General features: G+C 36.5%; 1 protein-coding gene across 3 annotated transcripts in view; it reads right to left on the bottom strand.

Moving 5' to 3' along the window:
- Positions 1-22,671, bottom strand: part of EVI5 (ecotropic viral integration site 5) — a 187,713-nt gene that overhangs the window by 134,511 nt on the left and 30,531 nt on the right. For 2 of the 3 annotated variants that reach the window (XM_047726161.1, XM_047726162.1), the window contains exons 1-2: positions 14,817-15,042; positions 175-364 (exon numbers count right to left, since the gene is read on the bottom strand). In XM_047726161.1, the coding sequence (XP_047582117.1) occupies positions 175-364; positions 14,817-14,965 (339 nt within the window). In that variant the 5' untranslated portion in view covers positions 14,966-15,042. Of the gene's footprint in view, positions 1-174; positions 365-14,816; positions 15,047-22,671 lie in introns of those variants that run through there. The other variant, XM_047726159.1, reaches the window with a different exon arrangement.

Raw genomic sequence — 22,671 nt, 5'->3', positions numbered from 1 at the left:
TATAAAAACTGATATCTGTAAGTTAAAACTTTAATATGAAAACATATAAAGTAGAGCTCTTTATTACAGCACTTGCAAAGTACTAGAATCTGATTTTTTTTAAATCTTCTATTAATCCATGACATCATGCCCCTTTGGAATAAGAGGAAGAACTTCAACAAGGAATATGAATACCTTAACTTGCTTTTCCTTCTTTTTGCGTACATCTTCCCATTCATTAACAATTCTTCCCCAAAGAATCCAAGAATCTTCTTCGAGGTGGCTGAGGTTGCTAGAGGCTGATGAACTTGATACAAGGGAGGAGCCACTGTTTCTTCTTGACCCATTTACAGATCTTAAAGATTTACTATCCGTCTCTAATAATCTAAAACATAATTAAAAACTGCTCAAGATCTAATTTCACAGTGACACTAGATGAAGCAATGATGATACTTAGAGCTTCACTATAGCCATGGTTTTAGAATATGCATAATTTCAATAATATCTGATTGGCATCAATAAAATTACTGCTATATTTTTTGTCATCTAAGCATAGCAATTTCAAAAAAATTTTAAAGACTATTTATTTATTTGAGAGACAGAGAGAGAGAGCCGGGGTGAGGCAGCAAGGTAGGGAGAGGAAGGACGTAAGACTTCCAAGTCATGATACATAGGAAAAGAATTTACACATTCATTAAGAAAATGTAGACGGGGGCACCTGGGTGGCTCAGTGGGTTGAGCCTCTGCCTTTGACTCGGGTCATGATCTCAAAGTCCTGGGATCGAGTCCCACATCGGGCTCTGCTCTGCGGAAAGCCTGCTTCCTCCTCTCTCTCTCTGCCTGCCTCTCTGACTACTTGTGATCTCTCTGTCAACTAAATAAATAAATTCTTTAAAAAAGAAAAAAAAAAGAAAGAAAGAAAATGTAGACGTAGGGCACCTGGGTGGCTCAGTTGGTTAAGCGTCTGCCTTCAGCTCAGGTCAAAATCTTAGGGTTCTGGGATTAAGCCCCACATCAGGCTCCCTGCTCAATGGGAGTCTACTTCTCCCTCTACCTCAGCCTCTTCCCCACTGCTCATGCTCTGTCTCTCTCTCTCAAATAAATAAAATCTTGGGGGGAAAAAGAAAAGAAAGAAAATGTAGACTTTATAGAATGTGTAGTTAGAATCAAGTATTTTTATTCCTTTTTGCTAAATACAGTGATGAAACAACTCAGGAAGACTCCTAAGCTGGTTGCCACGTAGTTTCAATATAACTGAAATATTCTGACATGGTAGCAGAGGGTGTGTACTACCTGAAAATGTCAACAATTTCCAAAGACTTCAGGCCAGCAACTAGAAAAATGGTAATACTGCATTACTCATAGGTCCTTGGACTACTGAGAAGTCTATTCAAAATGTACTTGCTTTCCTCTTTCCAGAGCAAGTGGGTTCACGGCCTTGCACAGATTTATTGCAAAAAAAGACACTACCTTTCCATCCCATCGTAATTTCCATATGACTAATATAAGAAGAAATTTATCAGATTCAGGGAAAAGAATACCGGCCCAGCAGGAATATTGTATGCTACAATCAAAGGCATTATCCACAGGTCTGCGTGGCCTCCTGACATTTTTTAACCTGCCACTGCTATACAGTAATTCACAAGCCCAAATCTATTCATCTCTCAGAATGCTGCCAGACTAAGACATCAGAGGTTGGATCTTCACTGCCTGGAGAATACATAACCCTCAGTCTAAGTAAGCAACTCCAAGTTTTTGTTAAAGTAGCTCCAGCTCTAAGGACAGCATTCAAAATGGCTATAGCCTCACATTATCTAAGATGGGGGTGCTAAAGCTAATTTTCAGTTAGACTTCACTTCAAGTAGCATCAAAGATAGAGAAAGACTAGGTTTGGCTGCTTCCAGAAGCTTAGAAGACTTGGCAGAGAAAAAGCATTTCCAGTTCCTAATGTACAGAACTCGTGACTAAACTGAGAACAAGGGAATATGCCAACACAGAGTTTTATTTTTGGGGGCAGATTACTTCACCATATCTTTGCTACTGAAAACTGAACCTTATCCTTACCAGGGGTCACCTATCTAAGGAAAACCGCAGAGTGTGTACTTCATGATGGGCATATGGAGTAGCTTGTGTGTGGCAGTGTACACTTGAAGAACATCAAAGAAAACGCCTCTCACAATAACACTATGACTGAAAAATACAGTAGAGGAGAAGGAAAACAATGGGTTCTCTTTTGGGTATTTGAGAGTATGAAGTACTTGGGGACATCAGTATAGGTAAGAAGCACAGCAATGGAAAAGACAAGTGTGAACCTGAGAAGAGAGGTGAAGACACAAATGGAAATCTGGCAATTACTGGAGGGTCCCACCCCCCGCCTTTATCCGCAGCTTCACTTTCCTGCAGTTTCAGTTACCCACGATCAACTAGCGTTCATTAGCAGATGATTCTTCTTCTGACATATGGTCAGAAGGTCAACACTGACCTAATGCTATGTCACAATGCCTAGGTCACTCACCTCACTTCCTCGGTAGGCATCTTAGCATCTCACAGCACCACAAGAGAACAGTACATTAAGATATTCTGAGGGAAACCTTATTCACACAACTTTTATTACACTATATTGTTCTAATTGTTCTATTGTATTATTAGTTATTGTTGCTAATCTCTTACTGTGCCCAATTTATAAATTAAACTTCATCACAGGTACATATGTATAGAAAAAACAGTATATACATAGTTCAGTACTATCTGTGGTTGCAGACATCCACTGCCATTCTTGGAAATGTATCCTCCACAGACAATGGGGAAGTACCCCACTTGTGAAGAGTTGATAGTAAACTTTGTTAATTCCCTTTTTTACTCAGCATAATACTTTCCTATGGATACCAGAACTAAACGATCAGGATAAAACAGCAACAGGTCATCATACCATTTGGAAATGTGTAAACTGCTAAGATAATTTACAAAGACCCAAGGAAAGATCTAAGAAAAGCTAAGGTAAAAAATTGCTATATAAGAAAAACACTTGGAAAGCTAAATACACTGGCACTTACTGCAGGGAATCAGCTTTCCAAACATGGGATTCAAATATCTCTTGTAATGTTACATCAAAGAAACAGGATATGAATGTACTGGGAGAAAAACAGCAACTAGCAAGCTAAAAGAACAGCAGATCAGCAGCAACAAAATACTTGCCTGACTCACAGGGTAGTCATACCCTTTCACATCAACATCATCAAGCACAAATTCAAGTCTCAGAGAAAGAAAAACAAAAAGGGGAGAATTAAGAGAAAGCACAAGGAATTAGCACAGGAAACAATTCAGAGACAACTCTGAGTGGGGTGCCTACACAACAGGGATCTCTCTAGTTCTGAAAGCATGAGGGTTTTTCTTTTGCTTCTGTTTCTTGTAGATGAGGTCTCAGAGAAGGCAAACACTGGAGACTTGCACCTCCCTCCCAAATATCCTGACCAGAAATTGATGGTTTGGGGATTACTTTTATGTAGACATTACAGACAGACAAGCATAGCGGATTTAACTTCTGAGATATCTTAATTTAAGAATACCATGTGAAGCTAAGATAGCTGCAACAGAAAATGTAGTTCAATAAATTCTCTTAATTACATCATCAAATTCCTTAAGAAATCAGACAACTGATACAAAATGCAAAACAATCCTCAATGAAAAGAAAAAGAATAAAGAATTTGTGTGAAGATCTTAAAGGCCTCTCCTATGATTGAAAATATATGAACTTTTTAACAGAGAGACTTGGAAAGATCGATTTTGCTTCCAAGCTTTTTAATTCCTTAATATTCTTGGTTGTGTTATAGAGAGTATCCTCTGGAAAACAAAATAATGCTTTAGTAGTAAAATTATAAACATAAGATGAAAGTTAGATCATCTAGATCAGCCCTGCCCAACAGAAATGTACTGCAAGCCCCTTCTATCAGTTTAAATGTTCTATAAGCCACATATAAAGTATAAAAAAAAGTGTAGTTAATTTTAATAATTTTACCAAATATAGCCAAAATACCATTTTATCATGTAATAAAAATTTAATTAATGAGATATTCTTTTTCTCACATCAACTCTTCAAAATCTGGTATACATTTTACTTTTCTAGCACATAACAATTCAGACCAGCCACATTTCAGGTGCTCAACTGCCACATCTGGCTTATGGCTACCAACCGGACAGTACAGATTCAGATGTTGGTAGGATAAAGATATATAAATTAAGGTTTCAAAGATTCCTGCTTACTATATTTAAACGTACATAAAATACATTTACTTTAGTTTAAAACAACACATCCATTTCCTTAATCTCATATCCTCACCTCCAAAAATCTGTTAAAAAACAAAGAATGTAAAAGGAAATAAACATGGTTGTAATGCCAAACTTTTAAACCACACAAATAATGGCCCGTTAAAAATTTAAATTAGCCTGTGAAGTGTGTAAACCTGGCAATTCACAGACCAGTACCCCTGGGGCTAATAATACATTATATGTTTATAAAAATATTATTTAAAAATTTTTTTTTATTTTTAAATTAGCAACATTTCCCCTCCTTAATTAAAATGCACTGCTATCACACTTGAAACTTACCTTCCTAAATTCATCTCTGCCAAAGCCTTTGTATTTTTAAAATGAAAAACAGATTTAACACATAGGAAAAAAATAGGTATCCCGTTTCAACTTTAAGGCTATCAATTATTAACTTTCATCAAACAAGATCTTTGATATTGTACTGAACCATTTCTTCACATCCTTCTGGTGTTGCCACATGCACTGATATTTTAAAAGTTATAATTGCAGTAAAACTATGAGAAAGAAAAACAGTTCATTTGAGTTTTGATATTTTCATGTTTCTTAAATTATCATTTTCTAAAATATTGCCATTTTTATATTTTCTGAAATTAAAGAGTTAAGTAACAGAACCAGAGATTCATCTATATCTGGAGAAAAGAACAAAAAATCCTAAATAAAAGTGTTTTCCTTATATCCCTTGTTACAAGTAGTAATTGAGTCTCATAATTTTTACTTTAGTTATGTAACTTGCATATCTACATCATAAGCCACAGAAGTGGTCAGAGAAAATATAAGTTATTATTCTTATAATTTGCCTTGGACTTAATAGGTTGGCAGAACAGAGGGAGGAAAAGCTGGACCTAGTGTTTGCCATTTTATTTTTTATTAGAGTCAGAGATATGTTTTTCCACCAGGATTGTTCTAAAGCAAAACAAGATGTCATTACATTCAAACATTCTCTATACATAAATTTTTCCCATGGATTTTGAGTTTTAATGACAGAAAAAAAAAGGGGGGGGGAGAAAGAGAAAAAACCTGAAAGCCTCAAAATGTGAACTTGAAAAGAGTACAGATTTTGAGTAATCCACACAAGAACAAGGGTGACAACCTTCTGCTCCTTTTATTTCTTCAAATTTACTTGTCAAAACCTCCTTTCTAAGCATCTTTTTTTTAAAAGATTTTATTTATTTATTTGACAGACAGAGATCATGAGCAGGCAGAGAGGCAGGCAGAGAGGCAGGCAGAGAGGCAGGCAGAGAGGCAGGCAGAGAGGCAGGCAGAGAGGCAGGCAGAGAGGCAGGCAGAGAGGCAGGCAGAGAGGCAGGCAGAGAGGCAGGCAGAGAGGCAGGCAGAGAGGCAGGCAGAGAGGCAGGCAGAGAGGCAGGCAGAGAGGCAGGCAGCGAGAGAGGAAGGGAAGCAGGCTCCCCGCCAAGAAGAGAGCCCGATGAGGGGCTGATCCCAGGCTCCTGGGATCATGACCTGAACCAAAAGCAGAGGCTTTAACCCACTGAGCCACCCAAGTACCCCTTTCCTAAGCATCTTCAAACTCTAGTAATTATTCTTTCGATATTAACATATACACAAGGCACATCTGGTATTCCCAAATAAACTGTGAATTACTTGGAAAAAAGTTCATCTATATCCATACTTCAGTCACAATAATTTTTAATATAGTGATTTATATATTTTAGTTGTACAATAATTATTGATCACAACCATAAAAATAAATTCAACTCTGGTCACTTAAAACTCAGCACCCAAATTATCTTTTGCAAACTATTTTTCCATATAAGAACCAATTCAAAACTTACAAATACTTCATTCCCTTTAGCACTATCTGTAAGTGCTTATTATTAGGCCATTAAAATTTACTGTGACTATATTTCTGTACGTTTGAAATTTAAGTACTTAAGACATACAAATAACACTTGGTTCCAGCTTCTAGAGATAAGCCACAATGTGAGAGATGAAAAACACACTGGATGGGATTAATGGCAAATTAGACATGGAAGAAAGCAGTATCAGTGAACTTGAATACACAGCAGTAGAAACTTTCCCAAAAAATGAACAATTCTCACTGAGCTGTGGAACATGAAGGAACTTAGTATTTGTGCAATTAGAATCTCTGAAGAGGAGGAAAGCAACAAAAACTTTTGAAGAAAAAAAAATGGTCAAAAGTTTCCAAATTTGAAGAAAACTATAAGTTTACAAGAAGTTCAACAAAACTCCAATACAAGAATCAAGAAGAAAAGTACAGGAGTGCCTGGGTTGCTCAGTCGGCTGAATATCCAACTCTTGGTTTTGGCTCAGGTCATGATCTCAGGGTCCTGGGACTGAGCCCTGCTTTGGGCTCCCTGCTCAGTGGGCAGTCTTCTTGTCTCCCTCTCCCTCTGCTCCCTCCCTCACCCACATGCTCTCTCACAACTTAATTTTTTTTAAAAAGCACAATAAGACACCTCAGAATTAAAGTGCATGAACCAGAGATAAAGAAAAAAGAAACTTAAAAAGAGATGGCCGGGGGGAAGATACACAGGAACAGGAACAAAAATAAGGAAAGGATAAGATTTCCCAATGAAAACAATGCAAGACAGAAATCAATGAAACATCATTCAAGTACTGTGCGGGGAAAAGAACTGTCAACCGTTAGAGAGAAAATATTTTTAAAAATCAAAAGAAAAACAAAACAAAAACTCAAACATGTAACAGCAGTCCCACACTAAACGAACTTTTAAAGAAAGTCCTTCAGACAGAAGGAAAATTTATCAGTTGGAAATCTAGAGCTAAAGAAAGAACCAAAGAGCTCCAGAGATGGAAACCATATATGCAAATATATGAGACTTTTTCTTATTATTTCAATCTCTTTAAAAAGTAATTGGCTTGAAGCAAATATAATATTGCATGGGGTTTGCAACATATATAAAAGTAAAATGCTTGACAAAACACAAGGACTGGAGAGGAGAAATGGAAATGTACTATTCTAAGTACTTACACAACATGTGAAATACTATGAGATCCCTTTAAGGCAGAAAGTGGTAAATTAAAGATATCTACTACTGATCTTAAAGCAACCAGTTTAAAAAAAAAAAAGTTATAGCTAATAAATCAAAAAATAAAATAAATAGAATCATTAAAAAATATTCCATTAAGTCAAAAAGTAGGAAGAAAATCAAAAGAAACAATATAAAACAAAATGACGGATATAAACATAAGCCTATCAATGTCACATTAAATAAAAATGACCTATTTTCCTCAAAAATCTAGGAAAGCACTATGTTACATGAAAGGAGCCAGTCACAAAAGACCACCTATGAATGATTCCATAATGAAATGTCCAGAAAAGGTAAACCCAGAGATAAAAAGTAGATTAGTAATTACCAAGGTCTGGAGGAAGGTAAAAAGGTGATACTAATGGATACTTTCTTCTGGGGAAGGGGGGGGGATTAAAGTGTCCTGAAATAGGGTAGTAGTAAGGATGCACAACTTTGTAAATACACCCAAATACCACTATAATCTGTACACTTTAAAACGATGGATTTTACAGTGTGTGAATAATTAAAAATACAAGTAACACTATGATGAAAATACAGGAAAGGGGCGCCTGGGTGGCTCAGTTGGTTAAGCAACTGCCTTCGGCTCGGGTCATGATCCCACGCGTCCTGGGATCGAGTCCCACATCAGGCTCCTTGCTCAGCAGGGAGCCTGCTTCTCCCTCTGCCTCTGTCTGCCAGTGCTCACTCACTCTCTCTCTCTCTCTCTCTGACAAATAAATAAATAAAATATTAAAAAAAAAAAAGAAAAAGAAAATACAGGAAAAAGAGATGAAATATAATAATAAAGTACACATCTTCAGGGCACCTGGTGGCTTCAGTGGGTTAAGCCTCTGCCTTCAGCCCAGGTCATGATCTTGGGGTCCTGGGATGGAGCCCCATATCAGGCTCTCTGCTCAGTGGGGAGCCTACTTCCTCCTTTCTCATTGCCTGCCTCTCTGCCTACTTGTGATTCTGTCAAATAAATAAATAAAATTTAAAAAAAAAGTACATATCTTCTTGGATCCATCCCTGCAAGAAGACTGTAATTCTCACTTCACTCCATAATGTATGGGTACGTGATTTCCTTTGGCCAATAAAATCTAAGCAGAAGTTATGTGGATCACTCCCTAATAGATACTTGGAGGTATTTCCACTCTATCTCTTTTCCATTTGCTACAAGTCCCATGTTTGTGGACAGGGGTGGGTCATTGGTCCTTGAATGAAGAAGTGTGGAACAAAGATGTACTCAATCTGCAGCTTGAGATGAACATGAAATGTAAGGAAGAAATAAAACTTTGTTGGTGTAATTTTTTTAAAAATAAATGGTCTAAATATTCCAATTAAAAGGCAAAGATTGGGGGCGCCTGGGTGGCTCAGTGGGTTAAGCCGCTGCCTTCGGCTCAGGTCATGATCCCAGGTCCTGGGTTCGAGCCCCGCATAGGGCTTTCTGCTCAGCAGGGAGCCTGCTTCCTCCTCTCTCTCTGCCTGCTTCTCTGCCTACTTGTGATTTCTCTCTGTCAAATAAATAAATAAAATCTTTAAAAATAAATAAATAAATAAAAGGCAAAGATTGTTGGTTTATAGTTTAAAAAGCAACATCCAACTATGTGTTGCCTCTCAGAAAAACTTGAATGATAAAGAAAAAAGGATAGAAAAATATATAAAATTTTAACACTATTCAAAAGAGGGCTACAATGACTATATGAGATAAAGCAGATTTCTTTTTTTTTTATATAATTTTTTTTATTTTTTTCAGCATAACAGTATTCATTATTTTTGCACCACACCCAGTGCTCCATGCAATCCGTGCCCTCTACAATACCCACCACCCTGGCGCCCCCCACCCTCCCACCCCCCACCCCTTCAAATTCTCAGATCGTTTTTCAGAGTCCATAGTCCCTCATGGTTCACTCCCCTTCCAATTTCCCTCAACTCCCTTCTCCTCTCCATCTCCCCTTGTCCTCCATGCTATTTGTTATGCTCCACAAATAAGTGAAACCATATGATAATTGACTCTCTCTGCTTGACTTATTTCACTCAGCATAATCTCTTCCAGTCAAGCAGATTTCTTTTTTAAGATTTATTTATCTTTTAGAGAGAGAGAGAGAGGATCATGCAAATGAGAACATGGGTGGGGTAGGGGTAGGAAGAGAGAGAGAGGCTCAAGCAGGACTCCCTGCTCAGCCTAACACAAGGCTCGATCTCACTACCCCAAGATCACAACCTGAGACCCAAACAAGGACTTGCCCCCCCCCAAATGACTATGCCATCCAGGTGCACCAAGTTTATCTTGGACAATTTCTTTTTTTTTTTTTTTTTAGGATTTCCTGTGAGGAATTAAAATTTTTTTTTTAATTTAAATTCAATTACTTAACATATAGTGTATTACTAGTTTCAGAGGTAGAGGTCAGGGAATCATTAGTCCTATATAATCATTAGTCCTATATAATACCCAGTGCTCATTACATCACATGCCCTCCTTGACATCCATCACCCAGTTACCCCATCCCCCAGCCCTTTCCTCTCCAGCAACCTTCAATTTGTTTCCTATTAATAAGAGTCTCTTATGGTTGAACACAGCTGTTGGGAAGATGGCAAAGCAGGAGGACCCTGGCTCACCTCCTGACACATGGCCACCAAAAAACACCTACATTGGCATAAATAACCCAAAAAGCAACCCTTGCCAATGTGGATGCCTTTTCTTTTCATTGTTATCTGATTGCCAAGGCTGGGACTTCTGGTAATATGTTGAGCAACAGTGGTGATAGAAGACATTCCTGCAGTGTTCCTGACCTTACAGGAAAAGCTCTCAGTTTTTCCCCATTGAGAATGATATTCGCTATGGCTTTTTGTACATGGCTTTTATGATACTGAGGTATGTTCCCTTTATCCCTACATTGTAAGCATTTTAATCAAGAAAGAATGCTGTACTTGTCAAATGCTTTTTCTGCATCTATTAGGAGGATCATATGTTTCTTGTCCGTTTCTTCTTCTTTTATTAATGTAGTGCATTACATGATTGATTTGCAGATGGTGAATCACCCTTGAAGCTCAGGAATAAATCCACTTGCTTATGTTAAATAATCCTTTTAATGTACTGTCGGGTCCTACTGGCTAGTATCTTGGTGAGAATTTTTGATCCATGTTCCTCAGGAATTTGGTCTGTAGTTCTCCCTTTTGGTGGGGTCTTTGTCCAGTTTTGGGATCAAGGTAACACTGGCCTCACAGAAAGAGCTGGAAGTTTCCTTCCATTTCTATTTTTTGAACACAGCTTCAAAAGAACGTATTAATTCTACAAAGTCGATTTCTAAGCAAACAATATTACCAGGGATAAAAAAGCCATTTCACAAGAGGGCATAACAAATCCAAATGTTTATATACTTAATAATACAACTTCAAATTATATGAAACAAGACTAGAGGAATTTAAAAAGAAACGACCAATCCAGAATTATAGTTGGAGGTTTCAGTACTCCTCTGTCATATCTGATATCACAAGGTAAACAGAAAACCAGCAAAGATATAGTAGACTTAAACATATCAATCAAACTTATTTGATCAATGTTAACAGAATTACTCCACCGAACAACAGCTGAATATACCTTCTCTCAAATTCCATAAAATGTTTAACAAAATAAGACTGTATTCAGGACCATAAAACAAGTCTCAATAAATTTTAAACAGCTATTGCTAAAGCAGAGCTTGAAAATAAATGTACAACATCAAACATTTATATTAGAAAAGATAATATAAGGACAGAGACAGTACATAAAATGTCAAAAATCCCAAGACAACTACAGATCAATATCCACCATGAACATAGATGCAAAAATTCTAAATACAATTTCAGCAGATCAAATCCAACAATATTTTATAAAGACAATGTATCATGACCAAGTGGGTTTATACCAGGAATGCAAAGTTGGTTTAACATTCAAAAATCAATATAATTCATAAAAATTTTTTTTTAAAAATGTACTTCATTATATTAAACTATAAGAGGAATACCACATGACCATTTCAGTAAATGCAAGAAAAGCATTTGACAAAATCCAAAACCTATTTCTTTTAAACTCTAAGCAAACAAGGAAGAAAAACAAACTTCCTCAATCTGATAAAAGCCATCTACAGAAATCTACAGTTAACATATTTAATGCTTTATCCCTAAGATCAGGAAAACAACAATGCATGGTCACCACTTATACTAAAATTTGTACTTGAGGTGCTAGCCAGTTGCAGTAAGGCAAGAAAGAGAAACAAAGGCACCCAGATTGTAAAGGAAGAAGTAAAAGTGCCTTATTCACAGATGACAGGCTCATCTACATACAAAAATCTCATGGAATTGAAAAACAACAACAACATAACCTACTAGAGCAAGTTTAGCAAGACAGCAAGATACATGAGGCAATAGAGTTCCAATCAAAATCTCAGCAAGTATTTTTGTGGAAATTAACAACTTGATATAAAATTCACATGGGAATGCTAAGTTCCAGTAATAGTCAAATGGGAGAACTATTTGGAGGATTAACACTATCTGATTTCAAGACATAAAGTCACAGTAAGCAAAACAGTAGTGTTTTGGCATTTTAAGATAGAAAACAGATCAATGGAATAGAATAAGTCTAGAAATAGGCCTACACATACAGTAACAACTAATTTTTGACCAAAGCTCAAAAGTACCTAAGTGAAGTAAAGGATAGGCTTTTCAACAAATGGTACATGAACAATTAAATATGTATATTCAAAAAATGAATTTTGATCTATACTTTGTTCCATATACAAAACTAACTCAAAATGGACCAGACCTAAACATAAAACTTAAAACTATAAAACTTCTGTAAGAAATTATGAGTCAAGCTGTGTGACCTTGAGTGTCCCAAAAGCGCAATCCATAAAAGAACAATTTCAAATTGGACTTCATCAAAATTTAAAACTTACATTCTTCAAAAGATACTATTTAAGAGAATGATAAGCTACAGATTGGGAAAAAAATATTTTAAAAGCATATATCTGATAAAAGCATATATCTGATAAAGAACTCCTATCCTAAATATACAAAGAACTCTTAAAATACAATGATAAGAAAGCAAACAACAACAACAAAAGAAAGAAAGCAAATAACCTAATTTTTAATGGGCAAAAATTTCAAATAGAGAACACACATCAATGGCAAATAAGCACATGAAAAGATGCTCAACACCATTAGAAATACAAATTAAAAATACAAGATACCAATAACTGTTAGAATGGCTAAGATTAAAGCCTAACCATACCAAGTATCAGCAAGGATGTAAACAAACTAAAAATTTCGTACACTGATGGTGGGAATGTGAGAAAAGTACAGGCCCTTCGGAAACCGTTTGACAGTTAAATGTGCACCTATCATATAAACCAGTCATTCCAAATCTAGGTATCTGCCCAGGAGAAATGAAGCATACATCTATGTACACAAAGGCTTATATACATAAATAATGTTCACAGCATTTCATAACAAAAAGTGAATAAACATGATATATCCATACAATAGAATATTACTAAGCAATGAAAAAATGAACTATACGTGGACACTACAACATGGATGAATCTCAAAATAATTACTCTGAGTAAAATACTCCATTTAAAAAAAGTACACACTATATTATTCCATTTCTATAAAATTCTAGAAAATACAAACTAATCTATAATAACTGAAAGCCGATTAATGGCTGCCTGGGGATGAGAAAGGAGATAGTGGATATGTTCATTTTCTTGAGTTTGGTGATTTCGCAGATAAATACATATGTCAAAACCTGTCAAACTGCACACCTTAACTATATGTACTTTATTATGTCAATTATATATGAAAAAAGCTGTTAGAAGTTGTCTCTGTGGGGCGCCTGGGTGGCTCAGTTGGTTAAGTGTCTGCCTTTGGCTCAAGTCATGATCCCAGAGTCTTGGGATCGAGCCCCACATTGCGGTCCCTGCTCAGTAGGGAATCTGCTTCTCCCTCTCCCTCTGTCTGTTGCTCCCCATGTTGTGCTCTATTATTAGAAAAAAACAAGTAAAAAATCTTAAAAAAAAAAAAAAGAAGTAGTTGTCTCTGTTATTACCCTTAAAGCCAATGGTAGTATATATCCTGACTGAACACAAAAGGGCTCTTCCAATAATTCTTTTGTAGCTGATGGCCAAAAGAGCTTCTGATAATAATATAGTGAAGGGCACACAGGATTCAGAGTATACATTCTCTGTGTATATATGTGTATGTACATATATATATGTATATATAAAATAGAATAGTTGTTTTATATATATATATATAACAATATATGAAATAGAATAGTTGTTTAACGATATATGAAATAGAATAGTTGTTATATATATAACAATATAGATAGTTGTTATATATATAACAACTATTCTATTTCATTCCCTTTAAGAGAGAAGGATACTTTGCCTTCCTTAAATAAATTAAGAGATTTCCCACTCTAAACCATAAATTAGGTATCTACCCTAAATTAAATTACTTTACAAAGTAACCAAAGGGGACTAGCTTGAGAGTTTAAATCAAAAATGGTAGTGTTGGGGCGCCTGGGTGGCTCAGTGGGTTAAAGCCTCTGCCTTCGGCTCAGGTCATGATCTCAGGGTCCTGGGGTCGAACCCCACATTGGGCTCTCTGCTCAGCCAGGAGCCTGCTTCCCTCTCTCTCTGCCTGCCTCTCTGCCTACTTGTGATCTCTCTCTCTCTCTCAAATAAATAAAATCTTTAAAAAAAAAAAAAAAGTTAAAAAAAATGGTAGTGTTAGGGGCACCTGGGTAGTTCAGTCAGTTAAGCATCTATTTGCCTTCAGCCAAGGTCATGATTCCAGGTCCTAGGATCAAGCCCCGTGTCTCATCAGGCCCCCTGCTCAGCAGGCAGTCTGCTTCTCTCTCTTCCTCTGTCCTTCCCGCTCCCACTCCCCCGGATTATGTTCTCTCTCAAATAAATAAAGTCTAAAAAACAGAAAAGAAATGGTAGTTTTATTGCCTTAAAAAAATTATAAAATTCAGAAACAATTTAGGGAATTTGCCATCTTTTTTTTTTTTTTTTTAAAGACTTTATTTATTTATTTGTCATAGAGAGAGAAGCGAGAGCGAGCACAGGCAGAGGCAGAGGGAGAAGCAGGCTCCCCGCCAAGCAAGGAGCCCGATGTGGGACTCGATCCCAGGACGCTGGGATCATGACCCGAGCCGAAGGCAGCCGCTCAACCAACTGAGCCACCCAGGCGTCCCGGGAATTTGCCATCTTAAGAAAAATCTCTAAAGCTATCTGAGCCAGAAGAAAATTTTAGTACAACTTTAGTTTTAGGACCAACTCCTCCAAAAAAGACTTGAATACTTCTGTTATGTAATTTTCATAAACAAGGAGCCAAAGACTAGAAAATAAACACTCAATATGAGTACATTTTGATTATGGCATATATATATAAATGGATGGTTGAGCTCATATAACTGCAAAGAAAGAAAAGCCAAGCAACTTCACTCACCTATTTTGTTCCTCCAGTTTAGCCAGGAGTTCTAAGTCGTCTGGACTCAATTGTGAAGGGGAAGTTGGTGAAAGGGCTGGTGTAGATAGTGTGGTAGATGAGGATGTAGTGTGTAATGAGGCAGATGGACTTGCCACCTGACTGGCCATCTGACTGACTGTATGTGATACTGTGTTCTTCACCCATGAGAGAGTAGAACTCAGCTTTTCTGCAACCTTGTCTGTCGCCACCTACGGATAAAAATGAAAGTTGAATATATTTTAGTTTTATTGCATTCATTAGCAAGAACATGATAACCCTGTTAAGTTTTACTTAATAATGACCATCACAATATTTTCTTTGAGGTGATAAAGGTAAAACCTACTTTAGCAACAATTATCCTAACACCTGGCTTTTTTGGAAAATATTTCAGTTCTGTAACATGAAGAAACTAGAACAGTGTTTACAGTGTTTTCCAAACTACAGGAAAAATCCATCAGGGAGTAATAAAATCAATATGACAGGTAACACCCGCATTTTCAAAAATGAAAAAGAACATAAAATATCAGTGATACATTGCCTTATGAAATTGTTGTTAGCTTACATGTATGTATTAAAACTATGTACTACCTGTGCATATATTTATCGGTATATTTAGTTGGGATGTAAAATGTATTCTTTAGTCAAAAACATTTAAAAGCAAAGGAATTAAAACATGTCCACTGGGTGATGAGGATAGGGAAATGCTGTAACATGACCAATAAGTCAACAAAAACTGGGGTTGCTTAGCCTAAATAAGATGTAAGGAGACCGGTGGTACCTGTCTCCAAACAGCCTAAGAGTATTTTTGTAGAAAAGGGACTCTTTCTAGAGGAACAAAATTATGATAAATGGTTGAGTGAGCAGAGTGGGAGAGATGCAAGACACAATTTTCACATAGAACTATTCTGAAATAGAATGGGATGCCTATGAGGAATAGACATCCCCACTGATGGCTATAATAAAGCAGCTATTATAAGAACCGAATGTCGGAAGCTCAAGATAACTTTCTGTTTTAAATGGGCAACCAGAATTTAAAAAACACTTAAGATCCCTATTTCTAAGATTAACTAAATTACACATATGTCCATAAAGTTACCATAAATTATGCCCATCTCCTAAGCAGATATGTATACAAACATGTATACAAATACAGCTGAAAAACAAAATATACATAAATAATATCTGAACATGACATTATCACTTCACTAATAAAAAAATAATAGCCATATTTGAATACCTATATAAAACTAAACATTCTTAAAATGAGTTTACAAAATAAGGTGTTAAGAGGCTTTTTAAGGGACTGTATTCTCTAAAAACTATCATGAAAAGGGCTCCTTGATTGTGAAGTACTTAGATATTTAAAGCTAAAAACTTTGACATGCTTTCATGTGCTTTGAGAAGATCTTAAATTTTATGTCATAGGTAAATGGCTAAAGCACTGCAAATTATTTTCGGATTCAGCATAGTCTCAACTAATCTTAATTATATATAGCAATTCATACACACAGAAATTAAAATACCAAGGCATATAATCCCCACTGAGACAATTTTAGCTATCACTATTCTCCTCATAGGTTGCCCAAAGCTTTTTTCCTCATCTCAATACACAGATGACTCTCTATCCCTCTGTCCCCCACTTCCTCCCCTCAAACCAGCAGGATACTTTGATGTAAGGAAAGGATAAAATGGAAAAGGGATTCTAAGCAACTCAATATGAGGCTGGAACTTAAACAAAATTTGATTACAAGTGCTGAAAGGGCCAGAAGTTTTATTAACCTTAGAATACCTCTCATTTCAGGAACACATTTTAGAATTTACTTCTCTTGGAAACAGTATTATAGAAGGGACAAGGGGACTCTTACTGTTGAGGGAAGAATCCCCAAGAAAGACAAGCAGGATACAGCATGGGGCCCAAGGAAAAGGAGAAATGGGCAGATCATTTAGGCTTCCAGGCAAAAGAAATCCTCACCAATGCAGAGAGCAGCAGCACAGCTCCTCAGGGCAAAAAGCCAGACAGGAACCAAAGAAAGGAGCCATGGTATCCACAAGATAGCCTATTGTGATTTGTTACCCTATTGATCTTTTCTACATAATTACAGCCACAAATTCAATTATCAGGATTGCACTAATTTGCATCCCTGAATCACAGTAAACAGAATACCTAACACATAAATTTACAGAAAAATGTTACCCCTTATTAATACCAACCATTAATTTCAAATATGCTTACTTTTAAAAATTAATATTTCATATTTCCATTATATACAAGTTCTCTACTAGAATTAACTGTAGGAAAGGCAAAAGTTTCCTACTTTGCTTTCGTTTATTAAAACAAATAAATTTATCATACCCCTTCTGCACACTGTAGAAACAGGCTTCCATTTAAAGAGTCTGGAATAATGAAGAGCTCGATCCTGACATCCTTTCAACTTTGCTGAAATTCAGCTGATATGAGATTCAATCTAGAACTACTGAAGGCTCAGTAACTAACTCATCTTCATATGTTAAATACTGAAATATAACCAAAGTATTTCATTGCAGTTGCATTTTAATAAAGTTTAATACACATGGTTCTAGAAATCCCACAGGACTGATTCATTTTTCATATACCATCATGTTCTATTTTTCCTTTAACTCTACAGTACTTTTCCAAATCTTCACCCTGTCACCTCTAAATCTCCTATGGTAAACTGAGGTCATGAAGACATAGTAAATCTGACAGTGCCATTACATCACAAAGTTCCTGTCTACCTCATAGAGGGGTTATGCATTTATTTTTAAATATGAACATATTTTGGAAAGGTTGAAACTATCATTAAAAATGCTTAGTAATCAGGCACAAATGACCACATATTGCAGGGCTCCATATACATAAAATGTCCCAAATAGGCAAATCCAGAAACAGAAAGTAGATCAGTGGCTTCAAGGGCCCTGGGGAAAGACTGCTAACGTGCATGGGATTTCTTTTTGGAGTGACAAAAACGTTCTGGGATTGGACTGTGGTCATGGTTACACAACCTTGTGAATAGACTAAATGCCACTGAACTGCACACTTTAAGTGAATAGATGGATTTATGGTATGTGAATTATTATCTCAGTTGTAAAAGGGCTTAGTCAATCTCAGGAAACTTCATATATATTATTCCAACGATACAAAAAAGGCAAAACAATGGAGAGAGTAAAAAGATCAGTAGATGCTAGGAGTTGGGAATAGGGGAGAGATGAACGGGCAGAGCACAGAGGATTTTTAGGATAGTAAAAATAGTCGGTGTAATACCATCATGATGGATATGTGTCATTACACATTTGACCAAATCCATACAATGCACAACAAACACTAAGAGTGAACACTAATGTAAAGTAAGGATTTTGGGTGATTATGATGTGTCAATGTAGGTACATCACTGATAACACACGTACCACTCTGGTGGAGAAGGCGTGTTGGGGGGGGGCCGGGAGTATATGGGAAATCTCTGTACTTTCCACTCAATCTTGTTATGAATCTAAAACTGTTCTAAAAAAGCAAAATCTTAATAAAATAATAAAGTTTAGTAGGAATCTTAGATATCACTACAATATTTTAATAGGATCTCCAATGAAAAACAATAATGGTTCCTCTATTGCTTTGTATTTTAAGTTATACGGATGCTCTTAACTCCCAAAAATGACTATTTTTATTTCTTTCCTAATTTTTAATTTTTATTTTAATTCCAGTGTAGTTATCACAGAGTGATATATTAGTTTCAGGTGTACACTATAGTGGCTTAACAATTCTGTATATTAGTGCTTATCAAGACAAGTATACTCTTATTAATCACCTTTACCTATTTCACCCACACCTCAACTACCTCCCCTCTGGTAACTATCAGTTTGTTCTCTACAGTTAAAGAGTCTGTTTTGGGGGGTTGCCTGGCTGGTTCACTCAGTAGAGCATATAACACTCAATCTCAGGGTCCTGAGTTCAGGCCCCATGTTGGGCACACAGAGCCCTAATTAAAGGTCTGTTTTTTGTTTTGTCTCCCTTTTTCCCTCTGTTCATTTGTTTCTTAAATTCCACATATGAGTAAAATCATATGCTACTTGTCTTTCTCGGACTTATTTCACTTAGCATTATATTCTCTAGCTCCATCCGTGTTGTTGCAAATGGCAAGTCTTCCTTTTATGGCTGATAATATTATATATATCCTATATAGTGAATATATAGGATATATATAACCTATATAATGTGTATATATATGATATATGTGTGTACAATATAATGTGTGTGTGTGTGTATATATATATATATATGAGAGATATCATATATATGATATATCTCACCTCTACTTTATCCATTTATCTATCAATGGACACTTGGGCTGCTTCCATAATTTGGCTACTGTAAATAATGCTGCAATCAATATAAGGATGTATATATCCTTTTTGGTTAGTGTTTTCATATTCTTTGAGTAAATACCCATTAGTGAGATTACTGCAGCATATGGGAATTCTATTTTTAATTTTTGGAGGAAACTCCATACAGTTTTCCACTGTGGCTATGACAGTTTACATTCCCATCCACCCTGCAAAAGGACTCCTTTTTCTCCACATCCTTGCTAACACTTGTTTCTTGTGTTTTTGATGTTAGCCATTGTTAGGTATGAGGTGGTTTTGATCTGCATTGTGATCTCATTGTGGTTTTGATCTGCATTTCCCTGATGATGGGTGATGTTGAGGACCTTTCAATCTGTCTGCTGGCCATCTGTATGCCTTCCTTGGAGAAATGTCTTTTCATGTCTTCCACTCATTTTTAATTGTATTACAGGTTATTTGTGGGCTAGTTTGTGTAAGTTCTTTATATATTTTGGATACTAACCCCTTATTGGATATGTCATTTGCAAATACCTTCTCCCATTCTGTCAGTTGTCTTTAAGTCTTGTTGACTGGATCCTTTGCAGTGCAGAAGTTTTTATTTTTATATATTTCCAATAGCTTATTCTTGCTTTTGCTTCCCTTGCCTCAGGAGACATATCTAGAAAAATATTGCTATGGCCAATGTCAGAGAAGTTACTGCCTGTGCTCTCTCCTAGGATTTTTATGGTTTTAGGTCTCCCATTTAGATCCTTAATTCTATTTTTGTGTGTGGTGTAAGAAAGCGATCCAGTTTCCCCAACATTATTTGCTGAAGAGACTGTCTTTTTCTTATTATATATTCTTGCGTCCTTTGTCAAGGATTAATTGACCACATAATCATGGTTTTATTTCTGGGCTCTTCATTCTGTTCCATTGTTCTGTGTGACTGCATTTTGTGCCAACACCATACTATTTTGATTACTGTAACTTTGTAGTATATCTTGAAATTTGGGATTGTGACACATCTAGCTTTTCTTTTTCAAGATTGCTGTGGCTATTTGGTTTCTTTTGTGGTTCCAAATTTTAATACTGTTTATTCTAGTTCTGTGAAAAATGCTGTTGGTATCCTGATAGAGATTGCAAATATCTAGATCGCTTTGGGTAATATGGACATTTATCGGTATCTTCCAATTCATGAGTATGGAATGCCTTTCCATTTGTTTATCTCATCTTTAATTTCTTTCATCGATATTTTATAGTTCTCAGGGTACAGGTCATTCACCTCCTTGGTTAAATTTATTCCTAAGCATTTTATTATTATTGGTACAATTACAGATGGGATTGTTTTCCTAATTTCTCTTTCTGCTGCTTCATTATTTGTGTATAGAAATGCAAAGGATTTCTGAATATTGATCTTGTTGTATCCTGCAGCCTTATGGAATTCCTTCAACAGTTCTAGTAGTTTTTTGGTGGAGTCTTTAGGGTTTCTATATATAGTATCATGTCTTCTACAAATAGTGACAGTTTTACTTCTTCCTTACCAATGTGAATGCCTTTCATTCCTTTCTTCATGTCTGATGCTGCAGCTACAACTTCCAGTACTATGCTGAATAAAAGTGCTGAGAGTGGGGGTGCCTGGCTGGCTCAGGCCATAGAGCATGCAACTCTTTAACTCAGGGTTGTGAGTTCAAGCCCCACATTGGTTCTGTTCAAACTTTCTATTTCTTCCTGATTCAGTTTTGAGAAGTTGTAGGTTTCTAGAAATTTATCCATTTCTTCTAGGTTGTCCAATATGCTGGCATATAATTTTTCATAACACTCCCTTATGATCCTTTCTATTTCTGCGATATTGGTTATTTCTCCTCTTTCATTCCTGATTTTTTTTTGTGAGTCTAGCTAAAGGCTTATAAATTTTGTTGATCTTTTCAAAGAACCAGCTCCTGGTTTCATTGATCTGTTCTACTGTTTTGTTTTTTTTTAATCCATTCCATCACCCTGTATCTTTTGATTGGAGCATTAAGTCCATTTACATTCAGAGTAATTATTGACAGTTATGTATATTTATTGCCATTTTGTTGTTTGCTTCATGGTTGTTTTCTGTAGTTCTTCTCTGTTCCTCTCTTCCCTTACTCTCTTCTCTCATGATCAGTTGGCTTTCTTTAATGATATACTTGGGTTCCTTTCTCTTCTTTTTTCCATACCTATAACTGGTTTTTTTTTTTTTTTGGAGAGAGAGAGCATGAGCTGGTGTGGGGGTGTGGGGAGTTGTGCAGATGGAGTGGGAAAGAGAGTAATCTTTTGCAGGCAGAGAGAGAGAGAGAGAGGGAAGCAGGCTCTCTGCTCAGCAGGGAGCCCGATGCGGGACTAGATCCCAGGACCCTGAGATCATGACCTGAGCCGAAGGCAGCGGCCTAACCCACTGAGCCACCCAGGCGCCCCCCTATAACTGGTTTTTAATTTGTGAATACCAGTTTGAATATAACATCTTCTGCATATAGTGGTCTATATTAAGTTGGTGATCACTTAAGTTTGAACCCATTCTTTACTCTTCTCCTTCCCAACCCCCACCATGTTTTAGGTATATTGGTGTCATACTGTATATCCTTTATTTTGTAAATCCTTTACTGGTTTTATAGACATACTTATTTTTACTGCTTTTTCTGCTTCCTACTTTTTCTTACTCTTACTTATGGTCTTTCCTTCCCACTCAGAGTCCCATTTAACATTTCTTGTAGAACTGGTTTAGTGATCAGGAACCCCTTAGTTTTTGTTTGCCTGGGAAACTCTTGATTTCTCCTTCTATTTCAAATGATAGCCTTGCTGGATAGAGTGTTTTTGGCTGCAGATTTTCTCCTTTCAGCACTTTGAATATATCATGCCACTTCCATCGGCCCTGCAAAGTTTTTCCTGAAAAATCCACTGATAGTATTATGGGGTTTCCCTTGTATGTAACTGTTTTCTTTTGCAAATTTTAGAACTCTCTATCACTATTTTTTTTTGCCATTTTAAATATGTGTCTTGGGTTTGGACCTCCTTGGATGATTTTTGACTGCCTCAGTTAATAATATATATCAAAAATGATTACTGAAACTTACTCTTGGAACCCAGACACCAAGCTGTTGAGAACCTAAACTGGCCCACACAGGGACCACATGGAGAGGGTCAAGTACAGGCAGTCTGGCTAATAGCCCAGCTTGGGGTCCCAAGCATCAACCACTGGACAGGAATGTGAATATACCATCAAATGATTCCAGACCCTAGATGAAGAATCAACCCAGCCTCTGAGTCCTCTCAGCTTCTCTGCTTCACAGGCATTTTTTGAAGCGAGAAAAGCCCTTTCGCCTAATGCTCTGTCCAAATTCCTGACCTGCAGAATCCACGGAATATTTAAAGCAATTATTTAAGCTACTTAAGTTTTATGGTGGTTTGGTATACAGCTACAGTACTGGGACAATATCTACTATCTCACAAAATTAAAATATTTAACAGTAACTTGAAA

The sequence above is a fragment of the Lutra lutra genome, chromosome 4, assembly GCF_902655055.1.
Source record: "Lutra lutra chromosome 4, mLutLut1.2, whole genome shotgun sequence".
Taxonomy (NCBI): Eukaryota; Metazoa; Chordata; class Mammalia; order Carnivora; family Mustelidae; genus Lutra; species Lutra lutra.
Note: the sequence above shows the minus strand (reverse complement) of the source record. Positions and strands in the feature narration are given on the sequence as shown.